Source organism: Nannospalax galili, unplaced genomic scaffold (genome assembly GCF_000622305.1).
Source record: "Nannospalax galili isolate Female #2095 unplaced genomic scaffold, S.galili_v1.0 scaffold426, whole genome shotgun sequence".
NCBI classification, from domain to species: domain Eukaryota; kingdom Metazoa; phylum Chordata; class Mammalia; order Rodentia; family Spalacidae; genus Nannospalax; species Nannospalax galili.
This window is the reverse complement of record NW_008354494.1, coordinates 15,160-32,909: the sequence shown is the minus strand read 5'-3', so window position 1 is coordinate 32,909 and position 17,750 is coordinate 15,160. Positions and strand designations below refer to the sequence as shown.

The following is a 17,750-nucleotide window of genomic DNA, read 5'->3' as shown; positions in this document are numbered from 1 at the left end:
GCTCTATGAAAATGTTTGTGTCCTCAGATGTCCCTTGATGTGCATTCATCCACTAAACCCTGGTCAGCCTATTTAGAGTCACTCCCTTAATGAGAACCAACTGTGCCTTACCCAACATGATCAGCTGCCAATAGTTCCTCAGTTAAGGCTGGATTTCTCCCCCTTTTTCCCAATTCTATGCTGTGCTTTAGTCCGGGTTGAGTTTATGAAAATGTTTGTGTCCTCAGATGTCCCTTGATGTGCATTCATCCACTAAACCCTGGTCAGCCTATTTAGAGTCACTCCCTTAATGAGAACCAACTGTGCCTTACCCAACATGATCAGCTGCCAATAGTTCCTCAGTTAAGGCTGGATTTCTCCCCCTTTTTCCCAATTCTATGCTGTGCTTTAGTCCGGGTTGAGTTTACATGAGTCTTATGAATGTTGTCACCATTGAAATTTTACATGAGCAAGTTTCCAGAAGCCTGGAATACTGTTACCTTTGGCCATCCACCACCCGTGACTCTTACAATCTCTCTGTCTCCTCTTCATCAATCGTCCCTGAGCAATAGTTAGGTGAGGTTTAATATAGGAGTCCTATCCAGGGTTACACACACATTCAGCAGTCTCTTACTCACTACACTTTGGCCAGTTGTGACTTTCTGTGTTAATCGCCCTCTGTTGTGTGAAGAAGCTTTCCTGGTGAGAGTTGAGAAATTCATTAATATTGTCCTTTCCCCCTGTTCCATTATGTTCCCTGAACCTTGGGTTTAGATGTTCCATTGTAGATGTGATACTTATGGTTGGGTATCTCCCAGACACTTATTCTCTGTGTTTGACCAGTTGTAGAACACTTTAGTGGTCACCATCTGTTGCAAAAAATGAGCTTATTTGGTGAGTGATTAGAGGTATACTTGTCTAATTATAAGGATATATATTTAGCATGCAGTAAGAAATTATGTTTGTCTAAGGATATACCAAATGTGAGGTTTTCTCTAGGATCTATGGCCACTTGAGCCCTGTGTAATTTGACTGTTTATAGGGCCACAAGTGAGTTTACTCTCATTGAGTGAACTTTAATTTCAATTAGACAGCTATTAATTACCCAAGATAAAAGTACCACTACTGCACCAATAGAGATGGTTTGCTGGGCCAGCTTTGTGGTTATTACAATTTAAAGCTGAGGTGAGACCAGTGATTGATTTTCTCTCTTAGTAGCTTGCATATGTGGTCATCACCAGCCGTGGCCACTCCTCCGTTCTCCTAGGTGCTGCTCGTTCATTCTCACAGGTGTCGAGGCTGCTCCTCCACTCGCCCTGGGCTGAGGCCGCTCTTCTGCTCGACTGGTGCCGAGGCAGCCTCCTGTCATCGTTGCTTCTGCTCAGTCCTGGGCCCCAGGGCTGATGAGGAGACTATGTCAGTGGAGCCGCATTCAGACACAGGAGACCAGGTTCAGTGAAACAGATATGCTTTATTGCAGGAAGGCAGAAGGCATAGTGGTCCAATCAGCACAGCAAGTAGGATTCCTCATTAGCATAACAGGTTTAGCATCCTATCACAGTACAGCAAGTAGGATACCTTATTAGCATAACAGACAGCGTCCTATTAGCATAACAGACTTAACATCCTATCATGGAATAGCGGGTAGGATGCCTCATTAGCATACTTGGTTTCAGATTACAGAGCCTGGATTCCTGGAAACCACGTGACCCTTACTGTTGCAATATCTAAGTGTTGCAGTTTTGGATTCCAAGGGTGGTGATTAGGGAGTGGCGAGCGCTAGGCATCAGTCTCATGATCTGCCAATGGGAGCAAATGTCACAAGGCGTTTTTGTGGCTCCAGCGGTCTGGCCATTGCCTCGGGGCCTGCTCTACGGTTGTCAATAAGACTTTCACCCTAGGCTCAAGCCTGTCTCCCACATGCATAGTATCCTCTGAACTATGGGAGCTAGTCTTCACGGAGGAGGCTTCCAGGTCAGTTCCAGCTCCATTGTTCCAAGTCCTTTGTCTGAAATATGTTCTATCCACAGCAACAGGGTCTTGTATTCAAGTTCTGAGAAGCCATCAAGGGCTGTGGCAATAACCTGTGTTATTTTGGCAATAGCCTGACCAACAACTCAAAGGGAGATTTCTCATCTCTGTCCTGTGACTCACTGTTCATTCACATTTGCAGTCATTCTTGATGAGTAAGGTCTTTCTCCAGAGATTCATTTCTTCATTTTATATGTCATTGAGTTTCTTACATTCTAGTTTTTCTATAGTCTTTCATTGTGGTTAAGTAATTCTCTCTAATAATGTGCTTGAATTCTTTCCTTATTTTTGATGGGTCTGTTACAGATTGGTGCTTTTTAGTTACCATGAGGCTTATAAAACTATTTGGCTATGATAAATAATTTTGAACTGGCAGTAATTATAAAGGTTATAAAGATAAGAAGCAAAAAAACAAAAGGGAAAATATTAGCAAAAATCTCAATGCTTGCCCCACATCATTCTTTATATTTTGATTTGGGGTAGTGTTTGAGGGGTTGTTTTGTTTATGGGCTTTGTTTTGGAGACACTCTGTAGACCCCAGCTGGCCTGGAAATCACTATGTAGATCAGGCTGCCTTTAATCTCACAGAGATCTATCTACCTGGATCAAAGGTATGCGCTACTGCACCAGATGATGTTTTGAATATTTGATGAATCACCTTCATCTTCTGATATTTCTTATCTAAACATATTATTCAACCTATTTTTAAAATATTTTATTTATTATTTTTATTTTATGTATGAATGTATTGCCTGCATGTATATGAGTGCACCCATGTCATGCAATGCCATGGAGGTCAGAAGAGGGCATCGGATTCCCCTGGAACTGGAGTTAAGGACCGTTTGTAGCTCCTATGTGGGTGCTGGGAATCAAACCCGGGTCCTCTGCAAGAGCAGTCAGTGCTCTCAACCTCTGAGCCATCTCTCCAGCCCTCAACAACATATTTTTTGAAACAGACATTTAAACAAGTTTTATTGAGATTCTGTGATTTTCATACAATGTAATTTGAACATTTTATTTTCATTGTTTTGCTTTCAGTTTCACACTAAAGATATAAATGGTTTATATTCCATGTTTACAACATCAAAACATTCAGTTATTCTGTAATATTTCTTTTACCAGTGAGGTTTTTACTCTACGATGCTCTTTTTTCCTTTTTGGTTTTTTTCTTTTCCTTTCTTTCTTTCTTTTCTTAAAATCCTAACTAGTTTATTGCACTTGCTAACAGCATAGGGTAGGGTTTATTTACAGAAGAGTGGGTGCCCCCAATTTACAGGTGAGCTATAAAGTCCCCACTCAAATATAGGTCCTGTGACCTCCCGACAGCTGCACAGAATGGTGAGAGAGGTACTTCATTGCATTCTCAAGTTTTATATCCTTTGCCCCTCCCCCACATGCAGCTATGGTCGGCTAATTTGGTGGGAGGGATAACTGACTTCCCCCTCAATTACTTGATGAGCATGGGAAGGACATGTGACTATGGCTTGCTGCTTAGTGGTCAGAGGGCACTTCCAGTTAACACTCTACCTCTTCCTTTGGCACTCACATTCTTTCCACCAACTCTTCTGCAAAAGTCCCTGAGCCTTGGAGTGGGTTGTAGGTATGGGATGATCTTCGCCCAATTGTTGGAGGCACTGAACATTTGGGTCTCTGCATTGCCTGTTTTTCATGGACTACTGGCCCATTTCAGTGAGATTCAATCTACTATAAAAACAAACACAGCAAGAAGCAAGTACATCTAAACAGTGACTGCTGTAATAACATAACCTATGGGTGTAAACACAGACACTTCGATGGTACTTTAGCAGGTGCACCTATGATGCTATTTTTACTTTGCTGATGATAGAGCTTTTCATTAGCAATTTTTGCCTTTAACTCTGTATATTGTCTCATTTCTGCTTGCCTATTACATTTCTGCAGAAAATTTTGATGTCAGGGAAGCTGTACTATTCTTATGTACTATTTTGTCTTCCTCTTTTGAAAGCATTTTCTCTGTTCTTAACTTTTGAGAATTTGGTTGTCTTTAGGAGAACTTGGTTTAGTTGATTATGAGTAGTGTTCTCTGAGCAATAAGTGGATTCTGAACTATCACCACTTGTACCATATGTAGTTGCTACAGCCAGTTGGAACCCATCCTGACCCTGCAGCCTCTGCCAAATTTCCAGCTTGGGTTGTGGAGCCGGCAGTCCAGTATGTGATGAATGGGGATTGGTATAATTAACTATCAATCAGTCTCTCAGTCACACAGTCAGTCATACACATAGAAACACATAAAATGAGGTTGGATGTTGTAAATTAGATTGGGTGTTGGCACCCAACCAGAGCTTTCTCAGGCAGTGTCTTTACTTTTAGAGAAAGGCTAGAGGAAATTCACTTGTCAGGATCAAACTCCTCTGACCAGATCAGAGCCTTCTCATTCAACGTCTTGACTTTTTGAGAAAGTCCATGGGAGGAATTCTCCTCAATATCGCACTCCACGACCAAACCAGAAATAGGAGCTCCAAACCAGAAATATCAGAATGTACTTCCTAGGAGAATGAGAAGAACTCAATCAATTTTGGTTTGGAGTGCACAGAGTGGTCATTCTGGGACTCTCCATTCCTGGTGTGAGAGTCATAGAGTGCTGGAACATCACAGGGGGCACCTCCTCTGCAACAATTCACCAAGCTGGGGATATCCAGTGTGCGGCTGAGCCCCTTGAGTAGCAATCTCACTGGGTTTTCCAAAATGTTATAACTTGCATGAGGCAAAGAATGCCTCAAAGTGATGGTTGAATTAAGAGTCATTTAATTAGTAATTAGCTAGTGGTCAAGAGCGGGTTCACATTCAAAATTCTCAACTCAGAGAAGAGGCAGAGCATGGTTTATAAAGCTAAAGACCACAATTACATGATGTCAGGGGCAAAGCCAATAACCATAGTTACATCATAATTATACCATGAGAGGGAGATTGCATAGTTACACCATAATAGGCACAGGTCAGTTAACAAAAAAGGTTTCAGTTAAAAAGTTTCTAAGTTTCAGTTAGGAAAAACAAGTTTATCAAAATTTCAGAAATGACGAGCTCCCTGGAGCTCCAGGTATAGCTGATAGAGAACATTGACTGACTGACTGACTGAATGTGTTTAGTACTGTACAAACAATATATTCTTTGAAATGCAGATGAACCATTTATGTGGCTGTTATTCCTTGTTAGAGAGTAGCAGGATCAAGGGGTACTTTGGAGCAGAAAGACAGAATGGAGTCAGATAAAGTGGAATCACTTTGGGCATTGATTTTTGAGTGATGAGGGAAGGCTCAGCCCACTATGGGTGGTGCCCACTATGGGTGATGCCCCCTCTGGTCAGCTGCTCCTGGATTGTATAAGAAAGCAGTCTGGGGCTGGAGAGATAGCTCAGTGGTTAAGGGCACTGGCTACTCGTGCAGAGGATCCAGGTTTGACTCCCAGCACCCATGGGGCAGCTAACAACCATCTATAACTCCAGTTCTATGGGATCCGACACCTTCTTCTGACCTCCATGGGCATTGCGTGACATGGGTGCATTTGCATACATGTAGGCAATACACCCATACACATAAAATAAAAGTGATAAATAAAACTTTTTTAAAAAAGAAGAAAGTAGTCTGGGCATAAGACAGAGGAGCAAGTCAGTAAGCAACATTCTTTCATGATGTGTGCTTCATCTCCTGCTTCCAGGTTCCTTCCCTGAGTTCCCTCAGTGACAAATTTTGACCTGGTAGATGTAAGATAAAATGAGTCCTTTCCTCCCCAATTTGGTTTTAGTCAGGGTTTGTATCACAGCAATGGAAAGTATCTAGGACAACTTTCTTTTATCTTGAAATATTCTTTTTCTATTGAATTTATGAAATCATTATCCCTGTATGTGTATAATCTGCTGGTAGATTGCAAAATCATTCAAGGATGGCAAAGGAAGGCAATGAGTTTTACTCATCTTGTGAACAGTGAGAAAATAAGCTAAGAAAGTAAAGGAAGGAAAAGATGAGAATATTAGAGCTATTTTGCCAGTCACTGGGTTCCAAATACCATTTAAATGTCAGTGTCACTACCTTTGGATGTGTACAATCTTCCAGCCAACTTCTTGAAAGCCCCTTTCACATTTTTGTTCCTAAGGCTGTAAATGATGGGGTTCAACATGGAAGTCATTACTGAGTAGAACACAGAGATTACCTTATCCTTTTCACTCATTGTCTTGGAGTTAGGTCTCATGTAGGCAAATATTCCAGAGCCATAGTAGAGAACCACAACGGTGAGGTGGGAACCACAGGTGGAGAAGACCTTGAGCCTCCCCTTCCCCGACTGCATCCGGATCACAGTGGAGATGATGTTCCAGTAGGAGACAAGGATGAGGGAGACAGGAGCTAAGAGGATAATCACACCCACTAAAAACAGAGCCATCTCAGCATTGTAGGTGTCAGCTGAAGCCAGCTTTACAAGGGCAGGAGGTTCACAGAAGTAGTGATTAATTACATTCTGTCCCTGGTACGGAATACTCAGTGTAAATGCGCTGTCCACTGAACATGCAAATGCACCACTTATCCAGGAAACTGCAGCCAGCTGGATACAAAGCCTCTGGGTCATGATTGTGGAGTAATGCAGGGGCTTGCATACAGCCACATAACGGTCGTAGGACATCACTGCCAGCAAAGCACACTCTGTACACCCTGCTAGGAGAAAGACCACTATCTGCACTAAACATCCAGCAAAGGAAATGGTTTTCTTTTTTGAAAGGAAATGCATCAGCATCTGGGGCACAATGCTCATGGAGAAACAGAGGTCTGCAAAGGATAAATTTTTGAGGAAAAAGTACATGGGTGTGTGAAGCTGAGAGTCGATTTGGATAAGGATTATGATCAGCAGGTTTCCAAACACAGAAAGGAGGTAGATGATCAGGAAAACACAAAATAACAAGATTTGGATTTTAGGATCCTGTGTGAGTCCCAGCAAGATAAATTCAACCACATAAGTTTTGTTTCCTCCTCCCATTGATGGTTAGTCCTGTTTACCTGGCATCAGACAAAGAAAACATGTTTTCAGTCCTTTATAAACAAGTGTATAGCTATGAGTGGACCTTCTTAACTGGTGGCTGTTTCCCACTTGGTGCCAGGTACTATGAAAATGCAAACTGCTCTTTCAAGCACATAGCTTTGTTTTGTTGGTTTGTTTGATTCATTTCTGAGAAAGAAATTCACTGTGTAACCCAGGATGACCGTGACTCAAGATCTTCCTGCAACAACTTCCCAAGTGTTGGAGTTACATGTGTTCATCATCGTGCCTAGTTCTCACATTTCTTAAGCATATCTAATATTCTTGTTGTGCTTGGTACAAATTCATTCACTGGAGTATAGTCAGTCTATCTAGTGATCATAAGTAAGTCTAGACTCCCTCACCCAGTAGTAATCACTCTCCACCAGTTCCCAGGCTAGGACTGGCCAGTTGCCCATTTCCCTTGCTCCATTCTGGGCTCTTGTCTGATTGAGTTGGCATGGGTCTTATGCCAATGCCACCATTACCACATGTGCACATGTACAAGCTGCCCCTGACCTGAAAACTTCTGTTCACCTATGTTCATGGACCAACCCTGACACAGAAGGCCACAACTGGCCAGGTTTTAGAGAATAAATGACTGTCAAGTGTGTGTCCCTGGATAGGACTTCTATAATAACATCTTTTGCTTTTAGATTTTAAAACACCAGGCAGCATATCAAAAAACAAATGTCAGAACCAGGTGTGGTGGTGCGTACCTTTGATCCCATCATTTGGGAAGCAGAGGCAGATGAATGTCCTTGAGATCAAAGTTAGCTAGTTTATAGGGAGTTCAAAGCCAGCTGGGGCTACAGGGATGCCCCATCCCAAAATACACTAAAAACTAAACAAAGCAAAAATGTCAGGAAAGCATTTGTCCATGTTATAATAGAAGGCTCAAATAGGGTTTTGAAGACACACAGATAAACTGTACAAATTAATTTTTTCTATAGGGTTTTTACAGTAGGAAACAATTCCTTAAACATTATCCAAGCAATATAAAAGAAGATGAGAAAAATTATATCCATAGATTGTATAACCCTGACTTCTGTGAAAATTTATCACAACCAAAGAGAAGCATGAAAAAAACTGACATTCAGAAATATAATCTAAAGTTTGTGTCTTACTGTGTAAGTAAAAAGAGCCATGCCCAAGCAGCAAACTTGATCTTATGAATAGGATATTACAGTCTCATGATACCACACCTCAGATCGCTACCTATTTTAGCTGTGGTGAATAGTTATAATGATCTGAGTTTCCGATCAGATTGGGTTGCTTAAAGATTCTGAGGCTAGCCTAGGTTTCATAGGGAGATCTTGTCTTAAGAAAACAACAAAATAAATTAAAATAAAAAATTATAATTTTAGAACATAATCAGCCTTTAAAAAGGGTATAGTGACACAGAAAAAATGGGGGTGAATTTCTGAAGTGCTAATAATTTCTATTTTTTCAAATGGGGTCTAATTACATCACTATATCCATGATTTAAAAACTCATTAAACTTTGGTGCTCAAGAAGGTTTAGAACATGTACTGCTCTTGCAGAGGACCTGAGTTTGTTTCCCAAACCTGTGTTGGATAGCTCACAACTACAACTCTAGGTCCAGGGATACTGACACATTTTCCTGTCTTTTCCTGTCCTCTGTAGGCACCTGCACATACTTGCACATGCACACAAAGAGACACACTTGCAGAGATCCTGTCTCAAAAAGACAAAAAAAATTTTTTTAATCTTTAAATATTTTTAAAAATTTGCTAAACTCTGTACCTATAACCTTTGTACTTGTCTGTAGCTTTTTTGTTTTTAAGAAGTTTATTTTGGGGCTGGAGAGATGGCTCAGTGGTTAAGAACAGACTGTTCTTGCAGAAGACCTGGGTTCGAATCCCAGCACCCACATAGCACCTAACAACTGTCTGTAACTCCAGTTCCTGGGGATCTGGCAGCCTCTTCTGTCCTCCATGGGCATTGCATGACACGGGTACACTTACCTACATGCAGGCAATGCACACATACACATAAAATAAAATAATAAATAAAATAGTTTTTAAAAAGAAGTTTATCTTATTGTGGAGATGAAGAGATGGCTCAGTGCTTAAGAGAATTTTCTGCTCTTCCAGAAGACCCAAGTTCAGTTCCCAGTACCTAAGTCAGACACTCACAAGTGCCTGCAATTCCAGCTCCTTGAGATTAGACACCTGTGGGCTCCTAGGGAAACTGCATTCATGTAGAAATCAGAGACACACACAGATACACACACACACACACACACACACACACAAATAAAAATTATAATGAATCTTTAGAAACAGATGTTTATTTTTAAAACAGCATTTGGAAAATGAAATTATATTGTTTCAGAATAGAGCACTCTTTTTAAACAATCAAGATATTATTTATTATCTATGTTAATTGTGGCTCATTTGATGTGCTATATTATGCTGTTCTTAAAAACTTTCTGAAGTGAAAACTCTTTTTGAAGGAAGAAAATGGGGAAGAAAATATGAGAATGAGATTAATATGAGGTCTTAGTGGGGAGGTAAGAAGAGGTGAGAAATACATTGACATGAAAGAAAAAAAAGGGAACTCTTTAGGGATGGGAGGAACAAGATTCATAATGGAGTGCGTGTCCCTGCATAGGACTCCTATATTAAACATTACCCACCCAGGGTTAAAAGACCATTGCAGAAGAGGGGTCGGAAAGATTGAAAGAGCCAAGGGTGGTACATGATGATAAAGAAATGGTCTTACAGGCTTCTGGGAACTTGATCATATGAACTTACAATAAAGGTGACAGCATGCCCAAGACCCATGCAAGCTCAATCAGACAGAAACCAGCACAGAGCTGGGGAAATGGACAGCAGGCCCCAACATTACCTGAGGAACTATTGGAAGCTAATCACTGCTGGATGAGGGAGAGCTAGTTGATCTTCTTTAAGGCAGTTATACTTGATAGACTGACCAGGCTCCAGTGGGTGAACTCACACTGAGGGATATCTGGGTACACAAACTTGACTTTATAGGCTTTAACATATATGCAGAATGCCTGAAATCCTATGGGTGGGTTATGACGGGTTCCAGATAGGGCAGGAGGTCTAAATATGAGTAAAATATATTGATTGAGAGAGCAGTCTTGGAGGTGGATGAATATGAGCAAAATTTAATCACATATATGCCAAAAACAATTTTAAGTTGTATACTAACATAAATCAATAATTATAAAATAACATTTAAAAGGATTTAATAGATGTACATTACCTAAAGTCCACACTGAGGCTTCCCTCAGATGAGTCTCCGTACAAGTACTCAGCGTCTTCCTGTCCATTCTTCCACACGGCCTTCTTCCTAGGAGCTAAGAGATCTACATGTTCATATCAAACAGCAAAAGTAGAGTTCCTTTGCAATAGCATTTAATAGAACTAAGAAAAAGGTCAAGGTATGGGATCAGACTCCCTGAAAAACATATGGGTATGTCCAAAGAAATCTGAGGATTTCAAGCAAAGGAAAAGGACTGGGATGAACCTAATCTGACGGACATATGCTGACGGAAATCATACTCTATTGGAGTATTGCAGTACTGGAGGACATTGAATTGTATTGGGGTCAGTGGGAGAGGAGCAGATGGGGGAGGGGATCTACCACCAAACTATATGAAAATTGTAAAAATTCAATAATTAAAAAATTGATAGCGACAAATGTCTTATTTAGTTATATGATTTCTACCTCAGTTTGCAACAAGGACAGATTCTTTTGGAGAACCCAATGTGACAAAAATTTAACCTTTGACTGAGGACACAAATAATGCAAATAGCACAGTAACAAATAATGTGTAGAATCACATTAATGAGGAATCAGTGATAAGTACATAGGACCTTATTGAGTGAGATCTACTGCTAAATACTAAAGAATGAGCCACATGATATCCTTGGTATAAAATTATAGAAAATGCATAGAAGAGATTCCCAGTTCTAGTAACTGTGTGGTGAATTGACAACATACTTCTCCACTGAAAATCCTTGTTTTAAGTTACCTGAATGAGAGAGAAAAAAGATCCAAGAAATCATCATTATAATTCTGATATTAAGAGGATCAGTGATACAAAAACCCAATAGTTAAAAGAAGAGAGAAGCTAGTGTAAGTTTTAATCACCACAAAGAGAACCGCACTGACTATGTGCGAATACCAAAAAGGACCTGTGTAGACGAAAGGGATGCATTAACAATCTGTGTAATAGTCTTGGCAAGGCAAATAATGAGTTTAAAAGGAAAAAAAACAGAATGGAGAAATTTATCATCCTTCAAGACAAAAGAGAACTAAAACTCAAAGGGAATATACTGTAACCACCCCTCCTCAGAAAAAGCAAAGCCACCCATCACATTTATTTTTTTCTTAGTCTGTCTCAGATACCTTTAAAGCTACAGAAACCTGTTCACACTATTCTTCATCAGTTTCTCTTATACTTTTTCCTGCCTGACGAAATATCCTTTTCTCCGTTTTCCATTTCAAACTTCTACTCACCTCCCTCTTCCTCACTTTCTGAGCCCACACACACTCTGCATAATCTCATCTACTCCTCTGATTTCATCCACATTTACTCGTTCTCATGTATTTGTGGGCGATTCTTAAGTCTCTAGAAACAATGGAAGTCTTTCCCCTAAAAATTCTGCTTTACATGTTAAACTATCTGTAGATCATCATTGAAAATTGGTTTAAATGGGGTTGATAATTTTACATACGTAGTTGAAAATGATGATATAATGCTGTCAATATCAACACTGTAGGTTTTGGAGAAATAAGGTTTGGCTTGAATCTGAATTAGTGAATCCTCTTAAGGAAGAAATTCCATCTAAGTTCCAATATTCTTAACATGATGATATTAGTATCATTTCTCATTTGCTGAAGAAAAGAGATTCATTTATATAGATATCAAGTGAGTATTTTCCAAATGATCTTTCCAGTATCTACAGCACCAGTAAGTAAGCATTCCTTACTGCATATGGACCAGGGAGCATTTTCCATGTACTTTATCACTTAGCTTCAAATGAAGACAATCAAAGTAAAGCTTACTAAATCATTTTTTTTCTGATTTTTCCCTATAACACATTCTACAGAGCAATCCTGGATACACATATGCACATATTCTACATAAATGTTCCTGGATCTACACATTCGAGAATAAGCCCCTCTTCTACACTGAAAACTTGAGACTTTTGTTTTCTTCCCCTGTTTACTTTCCATTTGTCAGAAAATTTAACTAGTCCTGAATTTAACTCTTCTCTCTTCTCCTCTCTCTCTCCCTCTCTCTCTCTTTTCCTACTATGTCATGATCCTATTTTCTGACCAAGTAGATTTTATTTGAGCTCTATCATGTTTAAGCCTCCTATGTTACCTGATGCAATGCATTCACATATAATAGAACACTTTTAAAAATTCTGATATTTTCATTTTGAATTGGCCACTTAAATTCACTGATCCCATTCTTTGTAGGCTTTAGTCAAACACATATTCTAACCCTAGAACATCTTTGACTAGCTGCAGAAGTCTGCACCCCTGCCTCTCCCCAACTCCTGACTCTTATTCAATGTCCTTGCCAGACTTGCATGTGTATCATCCTGTTGGGTTTTTTTCCCAATATTTCTCCTCCTGAAATTCACTTCTTGCTTCAGTGTGTAGTCATCAATGAATACTTTTTTTGTATTTTCAAGCCAACTTTCCATGGACTCCATTAAGTTGACTTATTTTTTTCCATTTCTCAGCTCCTGGAGCTTTTATGAATGCACTAATACATTTTATTGTACAATGAAAGTTTAATTTCAAGACACTATTTTTCTATTTTATCAATTTTTAAAGATAAAGATAATGATTTATTGTCATCATGACACATATATGATGTTCAATTAATAGCATTTGAGCAAGCCATTAAACATTTATCCCATGCACATATTATCTAATGCAAACACTTGTAAATATTGTCACTCTTCTACCCAGACACAGTTACTTATACAACAAAATGTGAGTGAATTATAAAGTATAAAATTTTTATTGAACAATGCATTTCCCCCATGAATGACCAACAGGAAAAATGTGACATACTCATTTGGGTATGCACACTATTCTGAGTTTAAGAAAGAATTGGTTCTTATTTAGGGAGTCTCTACCTTTCATATGAAAGTAGCATAAAATGCATACATTGTGGCAAAGATGACAGAGTATGATGCTGGATCTGACAGTAACAAAACTGATCATATAGCTCTTATATTTACAGCAAGCCACTTTCTAGACACCAGGATTTTCAGATTAAAAGGAATACTTTTCCCTATAGTGTTCAATTTAGAAGAGACGGGAAAGGTAAAAGGCAGTATAAAAACATTAGCTCAGACCTGGGTGCTATTTAATAAGGTTACACTTGTAAGACTATAAAGTCAGTGGAAGAGGCTATTAATTTAGTGATTTATGGCAACTTTTCTGTACCATATGATCCCTGCAGGTGACTGGAGGAGAACTTCTACACTGCTATTTGTAAGGAGAGGAGGGGAGAAGAGAGGAAAGTACAGGACACAGCAGGAAAAGAAAGAAAATGCTCTTGGAATGGAATGGCCATTCCTCATAGCACTGCAGAATCTTTTGATGAAAAGCACACACCTTTCCATTTACCCAGTTCTCACCTGGAAGGCTGAACTGAGATGTGCACAGAGGAGCTGGGTCACTGGTGAGGGGACTGTGGACTCAGTGCCAGATGCTGAGATGTACAAACTTAAGGCCAGAACCCCACCAGGCATTTCTCATTGTATTTTTATTCCTGTGTACTCAGAATACTTCTCCATTCTAAACCATGACCATCCACCTGTCTCAAAGACACAGATCTAAATTCTCCTAGGACCTGAACAGTAGAATTTCCTAAGAGGAAGTTATTAAAAATGAGGCCCTGAGATTTGATGTAAACATCATATTCCCTTTAGTTTTATGTGAACAGCCTCTTACATTACGCTTATAAACACATAGTGAAATTTTCAAACAGCTCCTAATTTCAAACTCTATTATAAGCATAAAGTTTAAATGGCATATAAAATCTAAAAGTAATATAGTCAGATAAAAATATGTAGAATTTTCACAAGAGATCATGTATGTTCTTGCTCTATTACTTAACTTGATTAACATGATTAACTTGATGGCCTAAGAAGGATATATCCTCTGTGTTTTTAAGGAATTCTTAATACTGTTTTCCTCTTGTACTGATCAATATGCAGGATTTAAATGAAAAAGTCAAAATTATTTCTAAATTTTAAATTAATGGCAAGCTTTTAGTTTTCCAAACTATTTGATGTGCTGGGCATGATGGCATAGTCCTATAATCTCTGTTCTTAGGAGGCCGAGTCATGATAATAGAAAGTTTATGGCCAGCTTAGCAAACTAACAAGATCCTGTCTCAATAAAAAAAAATTTAACACCTGGTTGTTTCAAGATAATTAAAAATAAATTTATATCTTTATGCCTTAACCAGATGGTCTTGCGGTTGCCAACCCTCCTCTTTCTATCACTAAGAAGAGTTGCCTTCATCTACTGCCATGTGGCACACATCTTGATTGCTATATTCAGTATTTTACTTCAGGCTTCAGTTTGTGTGTCATGTTCAGCACATTGTATCATTTAGTTATTACAGTCTAATCACATAAAAAGGTCTATATAGAGTGGAACCAAGCTTTCCAACTGAAAGCCAGTCACTACAACATGTGTGTGAATAAAATTCCTTCAGAAGACACTGTCTCACCATTTGCTTTTAGCTTCCTGCTTCCGACCTCCTGCCGTCAGGGCTGTCTCCATTTTTGCCTTAGGCCCAGGCCCTCTCCTGGTCTTCTTAAGTCAGATCTCTGGACTAGACTAACGCAGACCTGACTATTGTTAAGTCTGATCACCTGAACCACGGCTAGCTGCATTCCCCAGCTTAAGAGCCCATATCTATTCTGCCTAGATAGTTAGACCCTGTCCATGCTGACCACACCCCAACCTTAGCTCTATGACCCTGCCTGAACTTCCTGCCTGAGACATCCTCACTAGCTTGACAAAGCCCAGCCGCTGTATCCACATAGCCTTGATTCCTGTTGCCCCACCAGAGAGCACTTCAGTAATCATCTTGGAACCATTCTGTCCCACCAATAAAAAATCAAAACCTGAAGCATGCACCAAGTAACTATTCATACTTGAGTGAAAAACAACCAAGCTACAACAACAATATAAACAGAACCAAACTTCAACTAAACAAAGGCAGACTAGAATTTTACATCAGATGCACAACCAACAAAAGAAATCCATATGCCCAAACAGCAATGCAAAAAAAAAAAACCCCACAAATAATATGGAAAACCAAAAGAATATGTCCCCAACAAAACCCACCATTACTATACAAGTGTACTACAATGAAAACCACCCAGATGCCCAGGAACCCCAGGACACAGAAAAAAGAGTTTTAGGAATAACTCCTGACTGAAGCTCAAGAAAAAACAAATACACAGCCAAATGAAATGACAAAAAAACTCAGAACTGAAAAGCAAATTCACAAAATAGGAAAAAAATATTGACTAAAACGAGTGAAATGAAGATGGAATTGAAAAATTCAATAAGTCAATTTAAATGACATGAGAAACCCTCTGGAGCAGAATGAAGGGAACGGAAAACAGAATATCAAGGCTGAATGACAAAGCTGAAGAACTGGACTGCTCAGGCAAAGAACATGAAAAGTTTTGTTCAAACACAAAAATAAGATATTCAAGAAATGTGGAACACCGTGAAAATACCAAATCTACGTATCATAGGCAGAGAGAAAGAAGAACCTCAGGTCAATGGCATTGACCAGATCGCCAATAAGATTATAGAAGAATACTTCCCCAAAGAAAAGAAAAAGTAAGTTAAGAAAAAAACATGCCTATATAAGAAGCTCACAGAATGCCAGTTAGACAGGCCCCTAACAGAGCTCTGCATAGCATATCATAGTAAAAACACTAACTGTGCAGAACAAAGAGAGGATACTGAAAATTGCTAGAGAAAAGCAAGTTACATATAACAGAAAAAACGTGAGAATCACATCTGACATTTCAGTGCAAACTAGGGTATCCAGAAGAGGCTGGACTAGGTTGCTACCAGCTCTAAGTTACCATCGATACAAGCCTAGAATGCTTTACTCAGCAAAAATATTTTAGATAATGGGGAAAGAAAATTTTTCCATGACATAAAAAGACTGAAAGAATTCATATCCACCAAACCAGCCCATGGAGAATACTTGAAGCAATACAAAGGACTGAAGAGAGGAATGACTATACCCAAGAGGTTACAGAAAGAAAACAAATGAGCGTATAGTGATGAAAACAAAGCATCGGACCAAGAACAGAAACAATCAAAATGACAATAACCAATACATCTTTCAATAATAACTCTACATATCAATGACCTCAGCTCCCCAGTCAAAAGACCCAGTATTAGTTGAATGGATTAAGAAACAAAATTCATCTTTTTCTTGTATGTATGTAATTATTTTCTCTATCTTAGAGTGAAAGGATAGAAAAACATATTCTAAGCAAAAGGCACTAAAAAACAAGCAGGTGCCAAAAATCTAATACTTGACAAAATAGATTTTAAATTAAAAGTAATCAGACGAGATAAAGAAGGTCACTTCATTCTGCTCAAAGGAACAACTGACCAAGTAGATATTAATATCATGAACATGTATACACCAAACTCTGGTGCACCTGAATTCATAAAAACAGTACTATAGGACTTTAAAACAGATCAGCTCCAACTCAGAAGTAGCTGTTACTTCAATACTCCACTACCTCCAATAGACGGGTCAGCTGGGCAAAGAATAAACTGAGACACATCTGCATTAAATGACATCCTACATAAAATGGATCTCACAGTCATCTACAGACTACTCCACCCAAGAACCAAAGAATACACTTACTACTTTTCAGCCCATGCAACTGTCTCTAAAATGGTACCGTGCATACCATACAAACCTCAACAGATACAAAAAATTGAAATAATCCCACACATTGTATTAGACCATAATTTAAGAAAACATTAAAATCAACAGCAAAAGAAGCTCTAATAACAATTGAACAGCACAATCTCGAATGACGAATGTGTCAAAGAAGAAATTAAGAAAAAATAAAAGTACACCAAGAACTTGAAATGAAAATGATAATACAACAGGACAAAACCTCTTGGACACTTTAAAGGCAGTCCTAAAGAAAAGCTTAAAGCTCTAAGTGCCTACATTAAAAAATCAGAAACAACACTCTTTAATAAGCTAACAGTAAACCTCAAGACTCCAGAAAGGCAAGAACTAACCAAAATGAACCTAGCAGATGAGAAGAAATAACAAAACTGAGAGCAGAAATTAATGAAATAGAAACAAAGAAAACAATACAAAGATTCAATGACTCTAGAACTGATTCTTTGAAAAGATAAACAAAACGGGCTCTGCCCAGTTAAACACAGGAAACAAAAAGCAAACCTAAATCAACCAAATCAGAGATGAAAGGGGAAACATCACAAGAGACAGCAAAAACTTCCAGAATATTGTCTTAAGAGGATACTGTAAGAACCTACAAGCTATTCAATTAGAAAATCTAAAAGAAATGGATGAATTTCTAAATTCATGGAAACCACCAAAACTAAATCAAGAGGAGATCAGCAGCTTAAATTGA

At 38.8% G+C, this 17,750-nt stretch overlaps 1 protein-coding gene across 1 annotated transcript; it reads right to left on the bottom strand.

Moving 5' to 3' along the window:
* Positions 1–5,979: 5,979 nt before the first annotated feature.
* On the bottom strand, positions 5,980–7,081 carry LOC103748864 (olfactory receptor 2D3-like). The gene has a single exon (XM_008851647.1). The coding sequence runs from the start codon at positions 7,012–7,014 to the stop codon at positions 6,058–6,060; it is 957 nt and encodes a 318-aa protein (XP_008849869.1). The 5' UTR covers positions 7,015–7,081; the 3' UTR covers positions 5,980–6,057.
* Positions 7,082–17,750: the final 10,669 nt, after the last annotated feature.